At 37.5% G+C, this 26,437-nt stretch overlaps 1 protein-coding gene across 1 annotated transcript; it reads left to right on the top strand.

The window, feature by feature from the left end:
* The first annotated feature begins 21,318 nt into the window (after positions 1–21,318).
* On the top strand, positions 21,319–22,098 carry LOC141631052 (uncharacterized). The gene has a single exon (XM_074443774.1). It carries the CDS (start codon positions 21,319–21,321, stop codon positions 22,096–22,098), a length of 780 nt encoding a protein of 259 aa, XP_074299875.1.
* The last annotated feature ends 4,339 nt before the right edge of the window (positions 22,099–26,437 follow it).

The following is a 26,437-nucleotide window of genomic DNA, read 5'->3' on the forward strand; positions in this document are numbered from 1 at the left end:
ATCATAGTTGGGTAGAGGTCACTATGTAAATGCTATACTTGTTTTTCCAAGTATTAATAAAACGATAAATGTTAAGTTTTCCACTATTCCGTTGTTATATTGTTCTATTTCTTTACCACAATTCATATACGATATCATTTAGTTTTTGATTCAAATCTCCATTAAAATATCGTAACTAAAGACAAATTTGAATTTGCTTCTAAAACCTCATATGAACCATTGCTAAGGATCTCTTGTAAATAGTATAGATTAAAGTTATTCATTATCAAACAGGTTTTTGATTCTTGACTAACACATCTACTTACAATGGATTATTATTCATATACTTAATTGGATTAAGTACCTTGAAGCGATAAATTATTTTGGTAATTAGTTTTGTTAGAATTCGTAATTGACCAAAATAACGCAACCACTTCAATGAAAGTTTTAAGACTAAAACGAACAAATGAAGAGTGATCTTCGTGAATTCAATTTTGCTTCTCAAAGCAAAGACTCATTGAAATAAGTGGGAGCATTCTCTTAAACTGTTAAGATGAGGACGAGGTTCAAGAAGTAAATGGAATTGATACAAGGTAATGTTAAAGGTAAAGTTGTTGAGAATGACGATACTAAACCTATCAATCCCGACCGATAAAGCTTCCTTTATCTTAAATTTTGGACACGAGAAAGGAAACTACCCCAAATTATTAAAGAATCAACAAAATTAGTTGTGGGACATCTAATGATATCTTCTTCTTTAAATGTTTATTTGGTTAAACATAAATTTTGCTAGTACCACTTCGTCAATATTAGAAACCAGTGGTGGTTTTCATCATGGTATGCGATACATAAAATGATTAGACTATGACGACTAGCAACAATGAAGTCGAGAGATAGAGTCATTGTGTACTAAATCTAGTTTTTCGGGTTTGGAGTTGTACTTAATTGTGACTATTAAGTACATAAACTCTAAATAAGAATACAAACTTGTTAAGATACAAAAGAGGTTTCACTTTTGTGACCCTATACACCACGATTTGATGTATGGCTAGCCCATTATCAAAGTGATAATATTCTAAACCAAACTAGAATGATATATCATGAAGATGATGCAAGACTCAAATTGGTAACCCAAGATCAAACCTTAAATATTGGAATAATGAACGCAAAGAGTTATCGAGTACTCTTGAAACCATTAGATTGTTAATGGTATATGCGTATCTTGTATTCAAAGCAAGATGTCTCGTGCCTTTTGGTTGAAAATGAAGGAAATGTAGATTCATATACATGTTAACATACTCTTATATGTCTAAATAATTTGTCATAAAATTAATTACGGATTTTATGCATGCAAACAAAATAACAAAGAGAAGAAATCATGTTCTTACAATGGGTATTTCGGATTTAAAGGGCACAAGAGAGATCACCTTTCTCTTCTTGTTCTTGAGCTTTTCCAATGGAAGAACAAAGATCTAAGTGTAAGATCTCTCCCTATGTATTATACCCAAGGCTCCTCTTAATATAAATAATATTACAAATACTAGTTATAATATTAATCAAAGTAGAAAATTGAACCAAAACTTTATAAAACACTTATATTATTTCGGTTTTATGAGAGAAGATGAGGAGGATTTTTCTTCTCTCTAGAACTTAATTTTGGATGATAATGTTAGAATGAAAATAATACACTACACTTAGTATATTATTAGGTAAAAATTATAGAAAAACAATGATAGTTTTTTTTTTCCCCAAAACCGTGTAAGAGGTGAGCTATTGGGGAGCCAATGCATGGAAAAATTGTTCTTCACAAGGAACAATAGGTTTGCATGCCTAGACTTGCTTTTTCATCATTATGTTTTTATCAACTAAATAAAACAATTAACTAGCTTAATGCTCCCCAATTTTTTCGGCACTTTACATAATATGGATCCCATATTATTTTTGTCAATTGTCAATGTGTCACATGTCATATGTGACATAAATATGTTATGTAATTTTTAACATATTAAAAATCAACGTATTAATAAAAATACGTCACATACAAAAATCGACTTAGTAATTTCATAATTACTTGTGCCAAAATATTTTACCATTTATAAATTTCAACTGATTGAATTTATAATAATTCATTCATTTTAATTGTTACATTAAACAATTTATTTCATCCGAGTAATTATACAATTTAATTACTCAGACCGTATCTCATTTAATCACATTTCAATTTGATACGTAAATTTTACTTCCAAAATCGTCCGTCAATTTTCAAGTAATTTAATTAACTCGCAACGTTATACGATCAATTAAATAATTAATTAAGAGTGTTGCCCTTTAGGTATGACCTAGGGGGTCAACTGATCACCACCGTCACACGACAGTAATGTCAAACTCTAGTCAGCCAATCATTACCGATATATGTTGACCAGTTGATGATAACAAAATTACTTCCCAATTGTATTCTTTAAAATGAGATTTAATAATGATATTTAAATCATGTGATCGCACTATTGTTGAGGACACATTTCCCAACAATCTCCCACTTGTCCTCGACAAGTGTGCGTCACCAATTCTCTTGTCCTATTACTATCTCCCACTCAATGCAAGGTGTCTTTCGGTCGTACTTGCAAGTGATCATATCGAGAGTGGTTTCCTCGATCCGGAGAATAAGCGATTGACCGGATTTATCCACTCGGATACCTTCCGAGCGTGGCCACGCATTTCCGATTCATTGCTCCTCGAATGGCACCGAGATATTGTTATAACCCGACAAGGGGTGGACAATTCCTATCGCACTCATTCCCTTCGACTAGCCACACCATCATAACCCAAAATATGCCCATTTGACCCCATTTACGAAGGTCGTAGTAACACAAATCAAAGTTAATCTGAAATCGTGCCATCTTAGGTGAATAGTCTTTAGTCAAAAGAATCGACTCATTAGAACACTATAGTAGCTCTCGCCACGACCAGGCTATATAAATTTGCCAGAACTCTATAAGCGGTCATTAGGCCCGACAAAATGTTCCTAACAGTCTGCCTATGTGATCGACTAGTCATCTCACATGACTGTATGGCACTTGAACTTGCCATCAATCGCCTCACATTCTAGTCACTTCGAGACGTCACCTCATATAAGTAACTATGGGCAAAACAATGTTAATCCATGTTCACTTTAACGGGGTTCAATTGTCTCTACAACCCGTTTGGATGTAACAAAGTATAATTAAAGATAAAAGACAAATGCGATTATGAACATGAACAAAAACAACACTTTTATTTCATTTCAAAATCTAACAAAAATTTGGAACACGTTTAAGTCCCATGGACGCAACATGCCCATCATGCTTAGCCTGCGATAAAGGCTTGGTGAGCGGATCGGCTATGTTGTCATCCGTCCCAACCTTACAAATCGCAATTTCCTTTCTTTCAATGAAATCTCTTATTATATGATACTTTCTAAGTACATGTCTAGATCTATTACTAGACTTTGGCTCCTTAGCTTGGAAGATCGTCCCACTATTATCACAATAGAGAGTGATGGGATCATCGGCGGTAGGTACTACTTTTAGACCTTCCGTGAATTGCTTGATCCACATAGCTTCCTTGGCGACTTCCCGATCTTTGCTATGTACTCAGCCTCCGTTGTCGAATCCATGATTCTGACTTCCTTGAAGCTTCTCCAGCTTACGGCACCACCATTGAGCATGAAAACAAAACCAGCTTGTGATTTCATGTCATCTCTATCTGTTTGAAAACTTGAGTCCGTGTATCCTGTAACACGCAACTCAGTGTCTCCTCCAAACACAAGGATAGAGTCCTTAGTTCTTCTCAAGTACTTAAGTATGTTCTTGACAGCAATCCAGTGACTCTCACCTGGATTTCCTTGATATCTACTCGTCATGCTCAAGGCATACGAGACATCAGGACGTGTGCATATCATGGCATACATGATTGATCCAACAGCGGAAGCGTAAGGGATCAACTTCATGCGTTCAACATCATGGGGTTCGGAGGGACATTGAGTCGTGCTCAATATCGTTCCGGTTACCATAGGTACCAAACCCCTTTTGGATTTGTCCATGTTGAATCGTCGAAGAATCTTATCAACATAAGACTCTTGACTTAGTGCCAATATCCTCTTGGGTCTATCTCTATAGATCCAGATACCTAATATGCGTTGTGCCTCTCCTAAATCCTTCATTTGGAAGTGGTTACCTAACCACTTCTTAACGAAAGACAACATTGGAATATCATTTCCAATGAGTAGTATGTCATCGACATACAAGATTAGGAACACAACATTTCTCCCACTGAATTTCATGTATAAACATGGTTCCTCAACATTTCGAGTGAAACCATTTTCTTTTATAACATGATTGAATCGATGATTCCAACTTCTAGATGCTTGCTTAAGACCATAAATGGATCTCTTAAGCTTGCACACTTTGTTAGGATTTTTAGAATCAACAAAACCTTCGGGTTGTATCATGTACACTTCCTCTTCTAAATGCCCATTTAGAAAAGCGGTTTTGACATCCACTTGCCATATCTCATAATCATGAAATGCGGCGATCGCTAACAAAATCCGTATGGATCTTAGCATGGCTACGGGGCGAAGGTCTCATCATAATGGAGACCTTGGACTTGGGTAAATCCTTTTGCCACTAGCCTAGCTTTGTAGACATCGTCATGTCCTTCTATGCCATTTTTGACCTTGAATATCCATTTGCATTGGAGGGGTCTTGCCCCTTTAGGCAAATCTACCAAGTCCCAAACTTGGTTTTCAAGCATAGAATCCATTTCGGACTTCATGGCTTCAAGCCATAAGGTGGAATTAGGACTAGAGATTGCGGCCTTGTAGGTGGCGGGCTCGTCACTTTCCATAAGCAACACATCGAGTGTTCCATCTTCCTCGATAAGTCCCACATATCGATCGGGATGGCGAATTACTCGGCCCGTCCTTCTTAGTGGAGGAGGTACTACCGCGTTAGACGACGAAGGAACATCTTCATGCGTCTCTACCTCGGTTTGTGGCTCTTGAACTTCATCAAGTTCAAAATTCCTCCCACTCTGTCTCTTAGAAATAAATTGACTTTCTAAGAAGACAACCTCACTAGACACAAACACTTTGTTTTCTTGAGGTTTGTAGAAGTAGTATCCTCGACAATGCGAGGGGTAACCTACAAAGGTGCATTTTTCGGATCTTGGGGCAAGCTTATTGTCGGCTTTAGTCTTGACGTAAGCATCACATCCCCAAATCCTCATATAGGATATATTGGGAACCTTTCCCGTCCACATCTCATATGGAGTCTTTTCGGTGGATTTAGTGGGACTATTGTTCAAAGATCTAATTGCGGTTTGAAGCGCAAATCCCCAAAACGAGTTCGGTAACTCGGTTTGGCTCATCATGGATCGAACCATATCAAGTAGGGTTCGATTCCTCCTTTCGGCAACACCATTGAGTTGTGGTGTTCCGGGTGGAGAAAGTTGTGATATAATACCACAACCTTTCAAGTGTGAATCAAATTCAAGGCTTAGGTATTCACCACCACGATCGAAACGTAGTGCTTTTACCTTTTTGTTCAATTGGTTCTCTACTTTGTTTTGAAATTCCTTGAATTTCTCAAACGCTTCACTCTTATGTTTCATTAAATAGACATGCCCATGTCTACTTAAGTCATCGGTGAAGGTTATAAAGTAGTCATAATTACCACGAGCGGTGATACTCATTGGTCCACATACATCGGTGTGTATGAGTCCCAATAGCTCACTAGCTCGTTTCCCTTTACCACTAAAAGGATTACGAGTCATTTTGCCAAGTAGGCAATATTCGCATGTACCAAATGATTGATAATCAAATGGTGTAATCACATTAGTAGAAATTAATCTTTTGATGCGATTCTCGTTTATGTGACCTAATCGACAATGCCAAATGAACGCTTCACTTGGGTCACTTGTTTTGAGTTTCTTTGATTGAATGTTATAAATATCATTTGTCGGATTTGAGGTCTCAAAAATGTAAATGCCATTTATGGAAGAAGCTTGGCCAATAACCAAATCATTCCTAGAAATAGAGCAACGATTGTTCTTAATGACAAAACAAAAACCGTCCATGTCTAGCATGGCGATTGAAATAATGTTTTTAGAGAGCGTAGGAACATAAAAACAATTATGCAAATACAACTCAAAACCGTTTGGCAAAGCTAGAACATAAGTTCCTTTGGATTCGGCCGCTACCCGAGCTCCATTTCCAAGTCGAAGATCCACATCTCCCTTGCTAAGCTTCTCCACATCTCTTAAACCCTGTAAATGATTACAAAGGTGAGAACCACAACCGGTATCTAGTACCCATGTCGTAGTGGAAGTATAATTTATATCAATAACATAAATTTCTTTAGGAATTGTACCTTTTGGAGTAATGAGTCCTTCCCTTATATTTCGCAAATACATAGGGCAATTCCTTAGCCAATGTCCCATGCCATAGCAATAATGGCACTCATCATTAACTTGCTTGAAGTTCTTGATTTTCTTTCCCTTCTTCTTGAACCTCTTGCCCTTTGAAGCAAGAACTTGATTGCTAGAGCTCCCACTAGCTTTGGCATCTTTATCTTCCAGAGATAAAGACCCTATAGATTGTGTGAGGTAGTCTTCCTGAGACGGACTCACACGAGGTCTAGTAGTAGTGGGTGGTTTAGAAGAAGTGATGAAATTAAGGTTTCCATCCGAACCTATCCCGAAATGAAGTTCTCTAGTTGTATCGAAATTATTGTTGGAGCATATGTCGTCAAGAACATGGTGATATGACTCAATAGTAATTGGTGCGGTAGCATTTGATGGATTCATTGCACTACAAATATGGAGGAAAGGAAATATTAACATTTGTCCTTTTAAATCATACTTGCAAATTTAACAAGATATGAACATTTATATAGTGACCTCTACCCAACTATAGTAAATGATTCCAAGATCCAAATTCATATTAACTTGGGCACGGTATGGCCGATGAAACCCTTATCAATATAACTCGGTGGATTAACGTTTTAATCGATTCTACTTTTAGAACTCTTGGTCGATAAAATTACTCTAATATTTATCTATAGCCCGGAACACATGCAACTACGGTCGCGAATACTTCCGTTGAGCTCAATCCAAATTTCGAATAAATGTGTCCATGATCCAAGTCCACATCAACTTGGGCACGGTATGGCCGATGAAACCCTCATTAACATGAACTCGGTGGATTAACATTCATCACCCACTTCCCCTACGTAACAAGGTTTGTACCCCGGTAGGGCCGAGTGCACTCCCTCGCGAAATAGGTTTTCATGGTTTCTACTATTTGGTAAGGCCATGTCTCAATTGTTTGTTTTAGCGAGAGGTCATGTCAATTTATTATCTATCACGTTTTAAGTGAACTAAAGCGGTGAACTACGATAATTCGAATTGACAAGGTCGATAAACTCGATAAAAAAAAAGGATGCATGTTTTAGTTATGGCGATTTAGCGATGCATGCGACATAAAATAAAATGCAAGCATAAAATAAATAAATCCTAGTATGGCCTTTCCTAAAATAGAAAAACTATTAATCTATTACATATTCGGAAACCAACTCCATTGGTCCCTTGAACTTCGGTTGTGGCACACATCTCGAGGTAACACCGTCTTTATGTATCGCCATTCTTGAAGAAATCCGTCTTTTGGAACTCCGGAATGAATAAAATTACATAATAAATTACATAATTTCCTATTTATACATTTGTAACTAAAATAAAATAAATCTATTAAATTACAAAACGGTGATACGAGATCACAATAAAAATTACAACCGAATCGATATTCCCATACATTTCGGGAAATACCAATTAAAATCTAAGGCCATACTAAGTAAAATTACATAATTCAAAATTACATAAATTAAAATTATGACAATCATAAAGAAAAATGCAGCATTATAATATGTATGAACATGCTCAATTTTTATGCTAAATCGCCTTTTAATTAGCCAATATCGTATATTACTCGGTTTTTTGACAGTTTGCGTGATTTCAACATTTTATAATCACAAAAATGCATAAACTCATATTTATGCATAAGTTAATTACCCTAACCTCTTAGGACTCAAAATATAATCTCCACTAGTAATTTGACCATAATTAACTTTTATTTACAAAATTGTTCATAAAAGGACTAAAAATACAAAAATAAGCTATTAAACTTCAAATAAATCCAAAAATTTCAAATAAATTCAAAATTTGAAATTTAAATTCATGAACATTCTGGAAAAAAAAAATCCATGACACTCATAATGTTCAAAATCTTAGGTTAAAAATTTCGAAAATTTTCCGGAAAAACAATGTTGCGGTTTATCAATATTTAATAAAATAATCATAAAAACATGGAAAAATTATTTTCATTAACTTTTCAATTTTAGATCTGAAAAATACAATAAAATGCAACATTAGACGTTTTTCCTAAGTCATAGATTATGTTTTATTAATTTCCAACTAATAATGTCACTATTTATGCTATTTTTCTTCAAAAATTCATAAATCATGCTAAAAGACTTCTTTATAGCCAATTATTTTACACACATCGTGTAAAATTGCATGTGACAACATATTAATTTTCTATGACCAGATTCGAAATTTAACTCATATTAACCTATTTTTCTCTTAAATCCGAATTTAATAATGAAAAATTCATTTTTCGAGCATAACAAGTCCAAAAATTATTAAAATTTGCAGGTTATCTCAAAATAATATATGTAACAACATATCCAAAAACCAAGTGAAAATTCGAAGTATAGCTATTTTTAGACCAAAAATGACATTTTTACTCATAAAATCACATTTAAATTCCATTATTGTAAAATATGAACAATAAAAATCCGAAAAATTAACCAAAATATCCTAAAACACTTTAGGACCAGAAATATTAACATGCATGTAATAATTTCGTGATATATCATAATAACACAAATTTTACAAGTTTTATTTTGTTATTCATATAACTCGGAAAAACTTTTAACCAATTTGCATGCAAACAACCGTGGCTCTTGATACCGATTGAAGGAAATGTAGATTCATATACATGTTAACATACTCTTATATGTCTAAATAATTTGTCATAAAATTAATTACGGATTTTATGCATGCAAACAAAATAACAAAGAGAAGAAATCATGTTCTTACAATGGGTATTTCGGATTTAAAGGGCACAAGAGAGATCACCTTTCTCTTCTTGTTCTTGAGCTTTTCCAATGGAAGAACAAAGATCTAAGTGTAAGATCTCTCCCTATGTATTATACCCAAGGCTCCTCTTAATATAATTAATATTACAAATACTAGTTATAATATTAATCAAAGTAGAAAATTGAACCAAAACTTTATAAAACACTTATATTATTTCGAATTTATGAGAGAAGATGAGGAGGATTTTTCTTCTCTCTAGAACTTAATTTTGGATGATAATGTTAGAATGAAAATAATACACTACACTTAGTATATTATTAGGTAAAAATTATAGAAAAACAATGATAGTTTTTTTTTTCCCCAAAACCGTGTAAGAGGTGAGCTATTGGGGAGCCAATGCATGGAAAAATTGTTCTTCACAAGGAACAATAGGTTTGCATGCCTAGACTTGCTTTTTCATCATTATGTTTTTATCAACTAAATAAAACAATTAACTAGCTTAATGCTCCCCAATTTTTTCGGCACTTTACATAATATGGATCCCATATTATTTTTGTCAATTGTCAATGTGTCACATGTCATATGTGACATAAATATGTTATGTAATTTTTAACATATTAAAAATCAACGTATTAATAAAAATACGTCACATACAAAAATCGACTTAGTAATTTCATAATTACTTGTGCCAAAATATTTTACCATTTATAAATTTCACCTGATTGAATTTATAATAATTCATTCATTTTAATTGTTACATTAAACAATTTATTTCATCCGAGTAATTATACAATTTAATTACTCATACCGTATCTCATTTAATCACATTTCAATTTGATACGTAAATTTTACTTCCAAAATCGTCCGTCAATTTTCAAGTAATTTAATTAACTCGCAACGTTATACGATCAATTAAATAATTAATTAAGAGTGTTGCCCTTTAGGTATGACCTAGGGGTCAATCGATCACCACCGTCACACGACAAGTAATGTCAAACTCTAGTCGACCCAATCATTACCGATATATGTTGACCGATTGTGATAACAAAATTACTTCCCAATTGTATTCTTTAAAATGAGATTTAATAATGATATTTAAATCATGTGATCGCACTATTGTTGAGGACACATTTCCCAACAGAAAAGGAGATCGAGGTTGTAAATCATTGATCCAAAATAGTTTGATCATTTTATTTTACCAATGATTTAGGTTGACGCTAATGTGTTCACTTAATAAGGTAAATAGAGAAATCTTTGAAGAATTTCAAAGAGTTCAAGGAATCACGATTTAAGTCGTGATGGGATTATCAAAGTGAAGACTTTGATATAAGCCAAAGGAAATGTGATATAGTATCACAAGTTAATCTCTCTTAGCACGCATTATGGAATAATGTGTGATTAGATAAGAAATCAAACGCTATTCGATATGGTTTGAACTTCAATCAAGTTACTTTGAGTTACTTGATCCTTTTGGGGATTTTATCATTTTTGTCTAAATTATTTTTCCACTAAAACGAATCATATGAGATATGAAATGGTAAGGGTACCATGTTTGTAAGTTTTTCACAATAAACAAATGCTCATTTTTCCCTTTTCAAATATCACGAGTACGACGGGTTTGCGGCTCGTGAAGCTGTCTTTCTAAAATACAAGTTTATTTCTAGAAGACAGAGTGGGAGAAATTATTCAAGAGCCACAAAGAATGTTATGTCGCAAGAAACTGGTCTTTCTTGGCTACATGAGACGTTTTGTGTAAAATATTGTTTCTTCAAAACCTAGGAGGTTAAATTCGTCACTTGTTGAAAATGATGAATTCATGCTACTTTTAAGAAAGTAAAGAGCTTATAACTTACAAAGGAAATCGTTTGATTCAAGTTAGTTACTTCTGGAAAGTAATGAACATATGATTTACATAAGAGTGTTTAAGTCACAACTCAATACAAGGCTTAGAGCCATGAAAATCCGAAATAAAAGGCTTGATTAGTGACAAAGGGTTTTGCACTAATAAAGACAAATTTCAAGGTTTGATTTGTTGCAAAGGGTTTTGCACCAATTGAAATGCTTAAGTTTATTTGGATCTTCTTAGGGATTGTGTTTCATTATTATGAAATACATAGCGAGTGAATCTAAAACCCACTTCTTCAATAGAAGGAATGTATTCAATACATATCATGAGTTTAGTAGATTCTTGCAATCCTAAGATAATGTGAAACTTAAGAGAGGGTCTTAAGTAGGACATCAATGAGTTAGAATCAACATTTTGATCATGTGATAAAACATTTCTCGATAAATCGAGAAGTTGTGTTTATACATGAAGTTTAGTGGGAGTTACGGAAATTTTTAATTAGTCTTATATGTGGATGGCATATTGATCATTGCGAATGATGTAAGACTTTTGGAGTATTATAATACATCTTGAATATCCGGATTTATGAAGATAAATCCACATGATATTAGCGTCAGTAAGAAGTCTTATGTTGATAAGATTCATGACTAGTTCAATTAAATTGAACATATTTGATTGATTACATTTGCTTCCGCTGTCGGATCAATTAAAAAGAAATGATGTATAACACTTCATATGCTTTGAGTATGATGAATTGTTTTCAAAAATCGAATTTAAGTAATCTTTACCAAGTAAGCTATAAAGATTACCCTTAAGTGCTTGCAGAAGCATTAAGGAAGCAAAGCAAAGTGTTTACGATGCAATTTTGTGTAAGGGTGTTACACAAGTGACAACTGACAATTGAGATTGCGCATGGTTTCCGACAAAAACCATAATCAAAACACATTAGGTTGGTTAAGATACCATTGTGGCAATGTTAATTAAGAAGTAGATTTTCTAGAATCATTCTAGGCAATAAAGAACAATGAGAGATATTGATAACGGAAATTGAGTACACTTGCAATCATGGGATGTGCAAGAAGGAAGAGTCCCGCACACTGCGAAAACAGTGGGAGCTATTCTTAGGCTAGAGGACCTATGTCTTGATTGGATCTCGACACGTACTCAGAAAGTTTTGTAATGCAAATGTATACATTACAAAGGAAAACGAGTATGTAGTAAGGTTGAGTAAGGTACAAGAAGTTGATAAAACCTACTAACCAAAGCCTTCTCATAGGCTTAACATGATGAGTCATGTCATTTCAATTGAATTGAAATGAGCAACTACATACAAGATCAAATTAGATTATAGAACATGAAATAGTAATCAGGCATTGGCTATTCATGTGTGATAATCGCATTTGTCGTTCGAGTTTTATTTTAAAACTCTTTTATTATACTTTGTTACATCCAAACGGGTTGTGGAGAAAATTGAACCCCGTTAAAGTGAACACGGATTAGCATTGTATTCGCCCATAGTCACTTGTATGAGGTGACGTCTCGAAGTGACTAGAGTGTGATGCGATTGATGGCAAGTTCAAGTGCCATACAGTCATGTGAGATGACTAGTCGATCACATAGGCAGATTGTTAGGAACACTTTGTCGGGCCTTATGACCGCTTATAGAGTTCTGGCAAATTTATATAGCCTGGTCGTGGCGAGAGCTGCTATAGTATTCAAATGAGTCGATTCTTTTGACTAAAGACTATTCGCCTAAGATGGCACAGTTTCAGATTAACTTTGATTTGTGTTACTACGACCTTCGTAAATGGGGTCAAATGGGCATATTTTGGGTTATGATGGCTGTGGCTAGTCGAAGGGAATGAGTGCGATAGGAATTGTCCATCCCCTTGCCAGGGTTAAAACAATATCTCAGGGCCACTCGAGGAGTAATGAACTGGAAATGCGTGGCCACGCTCGGAAAGTATCCAGAGTGGATAAATCCGGTCAAACAGTTATTCTCCAGATCGAGGAAACCACTCTCGATATGATCACTTGCAAGTACGACCTGAAAGACACCTTGCATTGAGTGGGAGATAGTAATAGGACAAGAGAATTGGTGACGCACACTTGTCGAGGACAAGTGGGAGATTGTTGGAATATGTGTCCTCCGATAATAATGCGATCACGACTATTGATCATGATGATCACATGTTTAAATCTCATTATAAAGAATACAATTGGGAAGTAATATTGTTACTGTCAACTGGTCAACATATATCGGTAATGATTGGCTGACTAGAGTTTGACATTCTTGTCGTGTGACGGTGGTGATCGATTGACCCCTAGGTCATACCTATAGGGCAACACTCTTAATTGATCATTTAATTAATCGTATAATGTTACGGGTTAATTAAATTAATTGAAAAATTGACGGACGATTTTGGAAGTAAAATTTACGTATCACATTAAAATGTGATTAAATGAGATACTGATGCGAGTAATTGAATTGTATCATTACTCGGATGAAATTATTGTTTAAAGAAACAAATGAAATTGAATGAATTATTATAAATACAATTTGTTGTGATTTATAAATGGTAAAATATTTTGGTACAAGTAATTATGAAATTACTAAGTCGATTTTTGTATATGACGTATTTTTATTAATACGTTGATTTTTAATATGTTAAAAATACATAACAAATTTATGTCACATATGACATGTGACATATTGACAATTGACAAAAATAATATGGAATCCATATTATCAAGTAGAGGAGTTTTAAGCTAATTATATGTTGATTATAATTAGTGGAGGGCATGATGATTACCCTAGTCACTAGCCATGCAACCCTATTGTTTATTGTGAAGAACAATTTTTCCATGCATTGGCTCCCCTCCCACTCCCCTTTGTCCGGTTTTTAAGAAGGGAAAAACAATTGGTTTTTCTCTTAATTTTTACCTCATATACAATAATGTAATTGTATTATTCATTCACTTCTTCACTCATCCAAAATAAGATTTCTAGAGAGATAAAAAGCTCTCTTCTTCTCCCTCCATAAACCGAAAATATTAAGTGTGTTGTAATATTTTTGGGTCATTTTTCTACTAGATTAATATTATACTAGTTCATGTAATATTAATTTGATTAAGGGTAAGCTTTGGGTATAAATCCTAAGGAGAGATCCTATACTTAGATCTTGGTTCTTCCATTATAGGAAAGCACAAGAACAAAAGAAAAGGAGATTTCTTTTGTGCCCATAAAACCGAAATACCCATTGTAAGAATAATGTTTCTTCCTTATTTTGTTAATTTGTTTGCATGCATAAGTTCCATCTTTAATTTTATGACAAATTAATTTATAACATATATGAGTATGTTAGTATGTATATAGATCTACATTTCCTTCACAAGCTTGGTCCCCTTGATTCGGGAATAAGAGCTCCGGTTGTGCCCAAGAGGGCTTAGGACCATTCGGGTCAATATACCCTTGCCGAGCCATGTTATAGTATTGGGGGTAGAGGGCCATGTAGTTGTCTTCCCTCCCTTCATGTACCCCTAGGTCCACTCTATTCATGAGTGCCATTAAATCATTAATACCCGGGTTACCGGGGATTTCCGGCCTAAATTCGGTATATGGAGTAGGGTATGGCGGGATAGGTACGTAGGAAGGTGGGCGAATAGGCCTTCCCGGTCCTCCACGAGGTATTTAGCGATGCGGCTCTTCCCTTTGAGGGGGATTATCAAGAATTTGGATATCAAGGAGGTAGCTTGGTGGAGGCGAGTAAGGACTCAATCTTGGGTCAATGCCCGGTATCTTCCATCCTTCAAGGATCATTGAGGTTCATCCCTTGGTGTGCCACTCTACACTCCCATCTCGAGTGTAGTTACACCATCGGTGACTGTGGAAGATGGTGTGCTCATCAATCAAAGTCCTCCCCTCAAGAGGAATATAGGTTCCTCGGGCATTGAACCCGTGACAAAGGTGGTGGGCGAAAATGGTAATTATACCTCCCATCACGAAGGTTTTGAGTTGGGTGGTCCCTTGAGCAAAATCATGGAACCTAGTAAGTATCTCAAGTGGCGTATTAAAGTTATAACGCCTCACCGCTCGAACATTCAAATAGGACTCAAGAAAAGTTAAGTCGATGAGAGTACACCTATCTTGTTCGTACCTCCCATTGATGCAACCGGCTACAAAGCGCTCGGTGAATCGAATCACCGGATGTTGGATGGCAAAGGTATAGCAACGCTTTATATGGGTAAAGTCCCTCCCGGAGATAGCCTTCCAAAGAAAGTCCACACCAAAATTATCGGGCTTTTCGGTATAGTCGGTGGGTACTTCAAGACCGAAAACATAGGCAAATTCCTCAAGCGAAAGACTATGGTCTAGGTTGCATAACCTAAACTCCATGCCCACATTGTTGTGGGTATCTGCCACAATGCGAAGGCTACTCAAGAATTCAAGGGTGAGACTAAGGTAAGTCTCTTCATGGACATGGAAAAGTTTCCCAATGCCAAGGCCATTAAAGAACATCTCGGTAGGGTACCTTATCTTAAGGATTTCCAACACCCTAGTGTCTACAAATTGAGTGGGTTCGTACTTCTTACCTAGTATCTTGACAAAGTTTTCGCGGTGGTCGTCGGATTCAAAGAGAACCTCTTGAAAGTGGTTGAGTTGTTCAATCCCTCCCCTCATTAAGGGTTGGGAGCTCCTTGGTAGCACTACCTCTCGCGGCGTTGAAGAGGTTGATCCCTTGCGCTTCTTCCCGATTGATTCAACCAATTTCTTGGCCTTTCCTTTGGTGTTCATCAATGGTGTCATTTGGATGTTGGTGATGGGGGTGTTTTTGAGGATGGGAGGGTGATTTTGAGGATTGAGATGAGTGTTTTAGGGTTTGGTAAGGTGATGAAATGAGGGAGAAAAGGGGGTGATTATATAGAAGAAGTAAGGAATCCGAACGGATAAGGTTGGATCAAACCCGTTTTATCCGAAGGAACAAGGCAATCCGAGCGGATTTCCATCGGGACGGGCGGATTGTGGAAGAAGAAGATGGGCGTCTTTGCTCGAATCCGCACGGATTCTAACACAGCGATCTTTCTTGACTGAGAGGTGGGAAAAGACGGGCGTCTTGCCTCTGGGACGTGCGGCTTGACTGGGACAGGCGTCTTACTCAAAATCCGCCCGGATTCAGGAGCAGCACAAAATCTCGTTTCTGGGTGACACACGGGACTGGCGTCCCGTGAAGAAAGCGGACGTATTGTCCAGGACGGGCGGATTCTGCCGAATCCGCACGTCTTCCTCTGCAGTGGTAATTATTTTTCTAACGTGGGCCCTGGTCGGGCGTCTTCTTCTCGATCCGGGCATCTTCTGCCTCTTTCCTTCTTCTTCTTTCTTTTTTCGTGAAATAACAAACCCCTTTTCACCAATTTTCTCTTTTTCCTTATCTTCTTCTGAAATTTGCTCATGAAACATGTAAGATGACTCTCTCTCTCTTCTCTCTCATGCAAGAAATTAAATGTAAATGTAATAATGTACAATATTATACAAAGTAAAGGGTCCAAGAAATATCTTACAAATGGTGGTTTGAGGTAGGACTCCACCAAACTAGTTCAATTTGTAGAAATTCTTATCCATAGAGCTCAAAGCTCTTAATAAAAGATCAAAAGCTTGTGAACAAGCTCCAAATAAGCACAAGTATGGGTTGCTCAATTTGAATATGAAATTTGGCCAAGGAAGCTTGTAGAATGTTTCCTGCCAGAATACCCATCGCAACAGATATTCCACATCGCCACTGAGGGACCGCAGCCGTACCTACCAAATCCCCGCTCATCCATTCCGAGCAAAAACCCAAGTTCCATACTGTGCATGTCCCCTCCTCTGGCGGGTTCCACAGAGGGTGAATCAAGGGCGTGAAGCCACTCCCGCAAGTGACTCAATTCAGCCGGGGACGTGCCTCGCGAACCACAGACAAACACATCCAACAAATTATACAACAACAATTAGCAATACGATAAAGATCAACAATAGTCAACAACAATCCATCATCAAACACCAATCAACTATGTAATCAATAACCGAGCAGGAAAACCCAACCTAGAAAGGCAAACACCAAGATCGTCACAATCAGCTATTCAAAACTGCTCTTCTACGAAATCACCTCCTATAATCACACAATCACATAGTTACTATCTAATAATCACCATACTCCAAAATTCCTCCAAAATACCCAATTAGGGTTTCAATCAAAATCAACGAAAAGACATAAAAAATGTACAAGGATCTTACCCACATTACGACGGTCTCAACGGCGTAAAGAACACAACGATCCGACGACTCTAGTCCTTAGGATTCGATAGCAATGCGAGAGAAGGATCTTACGTTGTTTACTTTTCTCTTTTAAAGCTTTTAGACTAAGTAAAGAGGTAAAAGAATATTGACGGAAATGTTTATATAATCTTTTCACGCATTGCTATCAAACTCGGCAAAACCCATATAAACCAACTTACTCGATCGATCACTAACAACAAAAACCTAGAGAGAGAAAGAGAATGAACGACTAGTGCCGCCATTGTTCGTGCGTATGGCTAGGAAAACTAGCCAACAACGTCAGCGTGACATGAACCTGAGAGGAAGGAGTATCATTGCAAAGAAGAAGGACGATGAAGAAGTAGTAGAAGAAATTGAAAACATGGAACAGAGTAACCCTAATGCTGCTTTAGAAGGACCAGATGTTGATAAGATAGGCAAATCCAAAAAGATACATGACATAGTAGGAATACCAGAATTGGTTGTGGAGATGGAAGAGGAGGGAGAAACTGATGAGGAGATAGAGGAAAGTGATGAGGAGGAAGAATATGTGAAAGACAGTTTGGAACAGGGGATAGTAAACCCGGAAAACCCTGAACAAAATGGAGAAACAGAGACTGAGGAGATTGAAAATACTGAAGATGATAAGAAGGATGAGCAAGAGGAGATGTTACAGATCCAAATAGAGGACGTTGAAGAAGAGGTAGAGTACTGGAAGCAAGCAGTAGTGTGTTTTATCCTAGGTGCTAACCCTCCATGGGAGATTGTGAAAGGTTTCATAAGGAGAATATGGACAAAGTTTAACATCGACAAAATATCATTCATGCCAAATGGGATATTCCTAGTTCGTTTCAAAACCTTGGAGATGAAAGATAGAGTTCTAAGTTCAGGGCATTACCTCTTTGATAATAAACCTATGATTGTCAAGCCATGGGAGAAGGACATGGAGATGAGTAAGGAAAATGTGAAAACTGTGCCTGCATGGATTAAAATTCATAAACTGCCTATCAAATTTTGGGGCAAAGGTCTTCCTAAGATCACTAATCTGGTAGGCAAGTATGTGAAATGTGATGTGGCCACAGAGGAAAGAACAAGGTTAGGGTATGCTAGGGTTATGGTGGAGTTGCAGGTGGACCAACCATTGCCAAAGAGTGTATCGTTTAAAGATGAGAATGGAGATGTGGTTAAGGTGGATATTGAGTATGAATGGAAACCTGTAACTTGTAAGAAATGCAAGGGTATGGGCCATGAAATGGAGAATTGTAGGAATGGGGAACCAAAGAAATCAAACCAGCAACTCATTAGGAAGGAATGGAGGCCAGTGCAGAAGGTGAATGCCCCTGCTAGGGCTCCTGAGCCAGCAGTTCAGGACACTACTAATGTGGAGGGGAGATCTGCTGTGGGGTTTCATACTCCTAGAAAGAGGTTTGTGAAGATGCATAGTAATGAGAGACCAAAGGAGGGGTACAGTAATGAGAGTTTTGGAGCTTACTCTTATAAGGAGGTTGCTGCCTCCCCTCCTAAGAAGATCAGTTCTGAAATGGGTAATGCTTCAAATACTATTTTATCTAATGGATAGGATAGGATTCTTGAACATAAGAGGAATGAATAGAGTAGGCAAACAAAGAGATATAAATAATTTTTTGCAAGCTAATAATATAGGTTTATTTGGTTTACTTGAAACAAAAATAAAGAATAAAGCCTTTCAAAAGGCCGCGAATAGTTTTTCTAATTGGTGCATCACTACAAATTCGGGATATCATTCTGGAGGACGCATTTGGATCATTTGGAAGCCAAGTTGCTTTAGGGTGAATGTGATAGAATACAATGCTCAATTTGTTCATATGAAAGTTGATTCTTTGGTGGATCGGAGGAGTTTTTGGTTAACTATGGTGTATGCCTTCAATGGACAACATGAGAGAGAGCCTCTGTGGGATAGCTTGAGGAAGATTTCGAACCTGGTTAATGGACCATGGGCAATTGCAGAAGACTTCAACTGTGTTCTGAATGCATCAGAGAGAGTAGGGGGTAATACTCCAGCTGGTGAAATGGAACCTTTTAGAAGATGTAATGCACATTGTGGGGTGGTGGATGTTGCTGCAGTAGGAGCCTTGTTTACCTGGAACAATAAGCAGAAGCCTGAGGAGCGTATATATAGCAGAATTGATAGGTTCTTGGTCAATCAAGTCTGGTGTGACTCCTTTCCTGATATATATGCTCATTTTTTGCCTGAGGGTTTGATGGATCACACACCTTGCTTATTAAAGAGCACTAGTCACAGTCAGGGTAAAAGAAATTTCAAATATTACAACATGTGGGGTGGTTCAGAGAAGTTCATTCCTTTGGTGAGGGAGAATTGGGATGCTGGCTTCACGGGTACACCCATGTTTAGACTGGCAAAGAATTTGAAAGGTATGAAAGCTGTCCTTAAGGAGCTGAATAAAGAGTGTTTCAGTGATATTGAAAATGCAGCTGCTATTCTACAGAAAAAGGTGGAGGGGTTGCAGGAAGGGATTAACAGGGATCCTACTAATGTGCAAAAGATCACTGAAGAATATGAAGCCTCTATTCAGCTGCAGGAGCTAGCTAAGGCCAGGGAAAGCTTCCTTGTTCAGAAATCTAAGCATAATTGGATAAAGGATGGGGATGCAAATACCTCATACTTTCATGGTCTGCTGAAAAGGAGAAGGAATATGAACAAGGTTGCTATGATTGAGGACATGACTGGCAAGGTGTGTGAGACTCAGGAGCAAATTCAGAAGGCATTTATTGACTACTATCAACTTCTACTTGGATCAAGTAAAGAGACTAAGAAGATACATAGAAGAATCATTGCTCAAGGACCTGTGTGTACTGCGACCACCTGGCATATGCTAAGGAAACCTGTGGATCGGGGAGGAGATTAAAGAAGCTCTCTTTAGTATTCCTGATATTAAATCACCAGGGCCAGATGGTTACACGAGTAAGTTTTTCAAAGATGCTTGGGGGGAGATAGGAGGGGATGTTATAAGAGCAGTCCAAGATTTTTTCCAAAGCAGGCAACTACTCAAGCAGTTTAACTTCACGAATGTTACACTAATTCCTAAGTGTGACAGGCCAAAAAGTGTGCTCCAGTTCAGACCAATTGCCTGTTGTAATGTTGTTTACAAAGTCATCTCAAAGCTGCTTTGTTCCAGACTAGCTGAAGTGTTACCTCACATTGTAGGACAGAACCAGGGAGCTTTTATTCAGCAAAGAAGCATCCAAGAGAACATCTTAATCTGTCAAGATTTGATCAGGCTATATGAAAGGACTCATGCTTCACCAAGATGTATGTTCAAAACAGATTTGCAGAAAGCATATGATACTGTAGAGTGGTGCTTTGTTGAGAATCTTTTGGAGGAGCTCCAATTCCCACCTGATTTTAAAGCAATGATTCTACAATGCATTACTACAACTACCTTCTCCCTCTCTTTAAATGGAGAAATGTTTGGCTACTTCCAGGGGAAGAGGGGCTTAAGACAGGGGGATCCTCTCTCCCCCTTGATTTTCACATTGTGTATGGAGTACCTGACTCGTTCCTTGCAATATGCTTCCTCAAAGCCTGATTTTCACTACCATCCTATGTGCAAGAAACAAAGACTCACTAGTCTTATGTTTGCTGATGATGTCATGCTCTTCAGTAAGGGGGATGCCACTTCTATGATGTTGTTGTTACAGTCATTTTCTACATTTTCTAATGCTTCTGGACTGCAAGTTAGTGCCTCAAAATCTAATGCCTACTTCAGGAATGTACCTGAGCAACTTAAATCTGAGATATTGCAGATATCAGGTTTCGAGTGAAGGAGCATCCCTTTTAAATATCTTGGTATGCCAATCCGGACTACAAGACTCAGGAAGCAAGATTGTGAGTGTCTTGTGGATAAAATATGTGCAAGGATACATGGGTATGGGGCAAGAAAGTTCTCTTATGCAGGTAGGTTAGTCATAGTAAAGAGTGTGCTTAATTCTTTACACTCTTCTTTGGGCATCTATGTTTGTTCTCCCCAAAGGAATCATCAAAAGGATTGAAGCAGTTTGTAGGAATTTCCTGCGGGATAACTCGGCAGACTACAGGAGGGCTCCCCTAGTGGGATGGGACACAATTTGCAGACCTAAGGAGGAAGGTGGTTTGGGGATTAAAGACCAGGAATTTTGGAACAAGGCAATGGTAGGAAGACTGGTGGATTGGGTTGCTACACAAAGAGACTCTATCTGGGTTAACTGGGTGCAAAGTAACTATCTTAAGGGTCAGGAGTGGATGGAATACAAGCCTAGTTCGAACTCAAGTTGGGTATGGAGGAGAATATGCAAGGTTAAGGAAGAAATGAGGAATGGTTATGTCAATGGAGAGTGGAGTGTTCAACCAGGAGGGTACTCTCCTGTTGGTTGCTTGACCGGGTTCAGAGGTACAAGGCCAAGAATTCAGTGGGATAAGGCAGTTTGGAATGGATGGACAATCCCTAAACATCAATTTATGGGATGGATGGTTGCTCATAAGGCACTGAATACAGTAGAGAGGCTAGTCGGGTTTGGGGTGATCATTGAGGAGAAATGCTACCTGTGTGGCATAGCTGATGAAACAATTGAGCACTTGTTCTGTGAGTGCCCTTACAGTAGAAGAGTGGTGTTGGAGCTGAATAGGAACACTGCCTGGACATTCCCTATAAGGGATTTGGTTGAGTGGTGCAGTTGTAGAACAGGCACGGGGCTCCAGAAGGGAGTACAAAATGCCATAGTGATGAGCTTGATGTACAGGTATGGCGCAGAGTAATAGAAGTAGGAATGAGATGATTTTGCTTAGGCACGAAAGGGTGGCGGGTGCTATATTGGAGAATATGAGATCAAGAGTTCGAACCCAGGGAAAGAAAAAGTGATGACTCTTGCGAACGAGATTGGTGACTAAAATGCGTCTTATAGAATGATATCTTTTGTATGATCACCATAATGTAATTATATTTTTCATATTAATATATTTCTCACATTTCACCAAAAAAAAAAAAAAAAAACTTACTCGATCGAGTACGTCACTTACTCGATCGAGTGCCCCCTACTCGATCGAGTAACCCACTTACTCGATCGAGTACTCATCAGCAGAACACTGTTTCGAATACACAACTCACTTACTCGACAGAGTAAGCCTTACTCGATAGAGTACCCAACAACGCATAAAACCGTAGTATTACAGTCTTCCCTCCTTAAAAACAAACTTCGTCCCCGAAGTACAAACCCAACCTATAAAACATGAACTCATAACACCAACTCGACCAACTATGCCTACCTCCACAACATGGCTCACAATATCGTATCAACTACATCATAGTCCCTCGACACTAACTCCAGAAACTACCAAATATCATCCACAAACGCCGCTAGCTCCGTCTCACTAACATATTATCCACTAGAAAATACAATATCAAGACAATCCACCAAGCAAGATCAACCACCAAACGGAATGTTACATTCTACCACCCTTAAAAAGAACTTCGTTCTCGAAGTTTACTCACACTCTAAACATTATCACCCAACTGTCAACACTATCAAAGTATTCTTACACTCATAAACGACATAATACTACATGCACTGCCATTACCTTTAATAGTACCAACCACAACATAAATCCATCCATTATTCTACACCAATGCTCAAAGGCTTAAACTTCTAAATATAGCACAATATGTACAACCATCAAACTCTCTTCATCGCATCCTACTCCTCTTAAGATAAAGGTTACGTCCTCGTAACCTACTAATAATAAATCCTTTGCTATACTTCCCAAAATCCTCATCACCACCGCATGTCAACGATAACCGACTATAACCTTTACAGCTACAACCATTCTATATCTAGGGTTTTATCTCTCTAACAGTTCTCATAACTCAAATCATTCGGCACCCCACCTAACCTATATCAAAAAATCCTTAGCATAACCAATACTCCAACTCTTCAACATTACCGCAAAACGACATACCTCTCTATAGAAAGCACCTATCTCCAAAAGCATAACTCACGATCCACACTTGTTACACACACTCACACTAGATCCTCAAGTTCTTTTTTTTTTTTATTACCACAAAACTCATCCATAACTTAACATGATTCTAATTCCCAACACCCTATACTCATTGTCTCAATAAATATTACGAACCATTTGCCACTTCTAGCTCAGCACACACGTTCGACAGATCTCTTGCCATAACTATGTCAACCTATGCCTCCTCTAAAAGAAGTTGAAAAGTACTTCAACAAACTCTCGCAACTGTGTCCCATCAACAGAATATTACTATATCCCGACAACAACGGAAACATACCCAACTCTCTTTCCTATCATACTCTACCCTCACTCTCAAGCTGAAACTGGTAAGAACATCAACAAAATAACTGTCTATATGTCCAAACCGAAACTCACAGGAAACAATAGTGAACAAAACAACAATCTATATAATTGTTATACACTTTCGAAAACTCGTCTCAAAAGTATCCCGTCTACTTCACCACAACCGATGACAGCATCCCAACACCGCCACCAACAGCCGCACCGCAGCGCGAAAATACCCGCATCACAACACGAAGTACCGTGCCCGGATCACCACCCGAGGCACAACAACCACATCGATAGTTATCGCAACTTATACAATCCGATAAACACTAACTCGTTATAACTTCCTTGACAAGAAAACTTACTCAAAACCGCTTTACTAGATCATAATGCACCATAGTACACGGAATAAACAGATAAGAACCTCATGAGTATCATCCATTCCATTACACGGAATAAACATATATCATGAAAAAACATACAAGTATAACTAGCCATGCCCGATCACCCAAACTATCACTTTTGAATATCATTCCATTAGGTTACCATACCCAACATATACTACAGAACATTCAGATAACAACTTTAGAACTATCACACCATACCGCTTCTCGTGAGGTCAGAACCTCACACAAATATTTATACACACCCGTAATCACATCCAACTAGTCAATCCTGACAACATAAGTTACCACTTGATAAAGGTTATCTCTTGCCCGGGCTTAACTCGCATGCCCTTCATAACACATTCTCCCATTCGCATAACTATCACCTCCTGACAATGTAACCATACCATTAATGCCCAAGTACTAGCAACCGCCTCCTATAATCACATCGTATACCCCCTCACAACCATACATACCAATCTGGCCTCTACAAAATGAACCTCTTTAAAATGGCTATCTTTCCTATTAATCATCACCCTTAACCACTAGTGACAACACCACAACACCACCACTGTTCTTATAACAACTCTCTTACACTCACCTCTAAATATAATAGTTCCTTTCCTATCTTCGGTTAACATCCCAAATAACTAGCATCAATTCCATTAATAAAAATTATCTCAGCATTCATTCCAATTCTATCCTTAATTGTATCGTCACCTAACTCACCACCAAAATCTCATATCGTGCAAGTACTCTACAACCTTTTATTCCCCTTAATTCCTCGAAACTCATGGCTAACATGTTATCCTGAAACTCCTATATAACCATTAACTCACATCCTCATGATAGTATCATACATGTCGACGGTTCCTTACTTCTATATCACATAACTCCGGTCAACTAACATTCTCCTAGTTTACTCCCCTCATTCTTTTCTTTTTACACTCGATAAAATCAATTAACAATTCAACTCCTTATTCCTTCTACCTGACTCTTTAGTGCTCCGGTTACCTTCTCATTCCCCCAAAACTAAAATCCCTTTATTTCATATCAGTACCATCTCACTCTTTCTTACCATGGATCTTCTCCCATCACGCTATCACTCACACTTGTCACCAATCCGTCCACACAAGCAATTTTTTTTTCCGCCTCTGAAAACCAAAACTCATTTCGTACCGTTAATTGCCCAAGGAAATCACACTAGTTTAACCTCTTGATGATACAAATACCCAAACTCGGCCACTACCTACACATCGTAGCATAACTGAGGTGCACTCGATCGAGTAAGTGCCAACTCGATCGAGTACCCTATGTAGTTCTCAACACTATCCAATTTTTGTAAAACGGTCATATCTCACTCGTTTCTTAGTCATTTTGGGCGTGTGACCTATCATTAGAAGCATAAAAGAACAAGCTATCACCTCTAAGTGGAATCACATCAATATCATTTATTCATCTCAAGTTATAATGGTTTAAAGACAACTTCTCTATAATCGGACAACATAACTACTTGATTCTTTCTTCCCAACAACTTAAACAATGACGAATTAAACAAAAACAACTCAATACTCATAAAACCAGTATCCCTAACCACATGTTACTATCTACAAAAGCCGAATAATAACATCCATCACGTTCATACAATATTCAACTTACCAATCATGTACTACCCGCATGTTTTTATTCTATAACTTTACGTAAAACAAACTCATAAATATATATAACATCACCTTCCCTAATCACATGTTACTAACATAACAACATTATAAAATCACTTCCACATGAACAAGCTCAAACATAAATTCCATATCCTCATGCAATTACTACTTCCATCTTTTCCAACCAATTCATCCATCATATTCGTCCAACGTATTCATCCAACATATACACATGAACAACAATAAACACGTAGCGATCCCATGACACCCCATAATGACCGGTTTGAAGTTGTAGTGCGAGTTCGTGAATTTAGGACGTCTCCCAAGTCTTTGCATTAGCTACTAACAACTCCTACCCGGGTTCATTTTAATTTGACTCTCTATATTCATTGGGCTCATTAGTTACAGTTTCCAAAATCGTCGCTCTGATACCACTTTGTAACACCCCCATACACAATGATGCCTTACCAAGACCACCTAATGCATAGAAGTGCTACCATCTTGGTTACCTGAGGCATAGTAATCAAAAGTGACCATCAAGAAACATAATTTAAGCATAAAGTTTAAAGTGATTACATCAAAACAAACTGTAAAGCAAAGTACAACTGTTCTAAAACCAAACTACAACTAAAGTAACAAAAGTACTATGATAACACAACAGAAGACTACTATCAGACTCGTGGCGACTCCATCCTCAGCTAATCCCGTGCGCATCCATAATATACTTGCTAGACAACTTCTCACCAC

Source organism: Silene latifolia, chromosome Y (genome assembly GCF_048544455.1).
Source record: "Silene latifolia isolate original U9 population chromosome Y, ASM4854445v1, whole genome shotgun sequence".
Taxonomy (NCBI): domain Eukaryota; kingdom Viridiplantae; phylum Streptophyta; class Magnoliopsida; order Caryophyllales; family Caryophyllaceae; genus Silene; species Silene latifolia.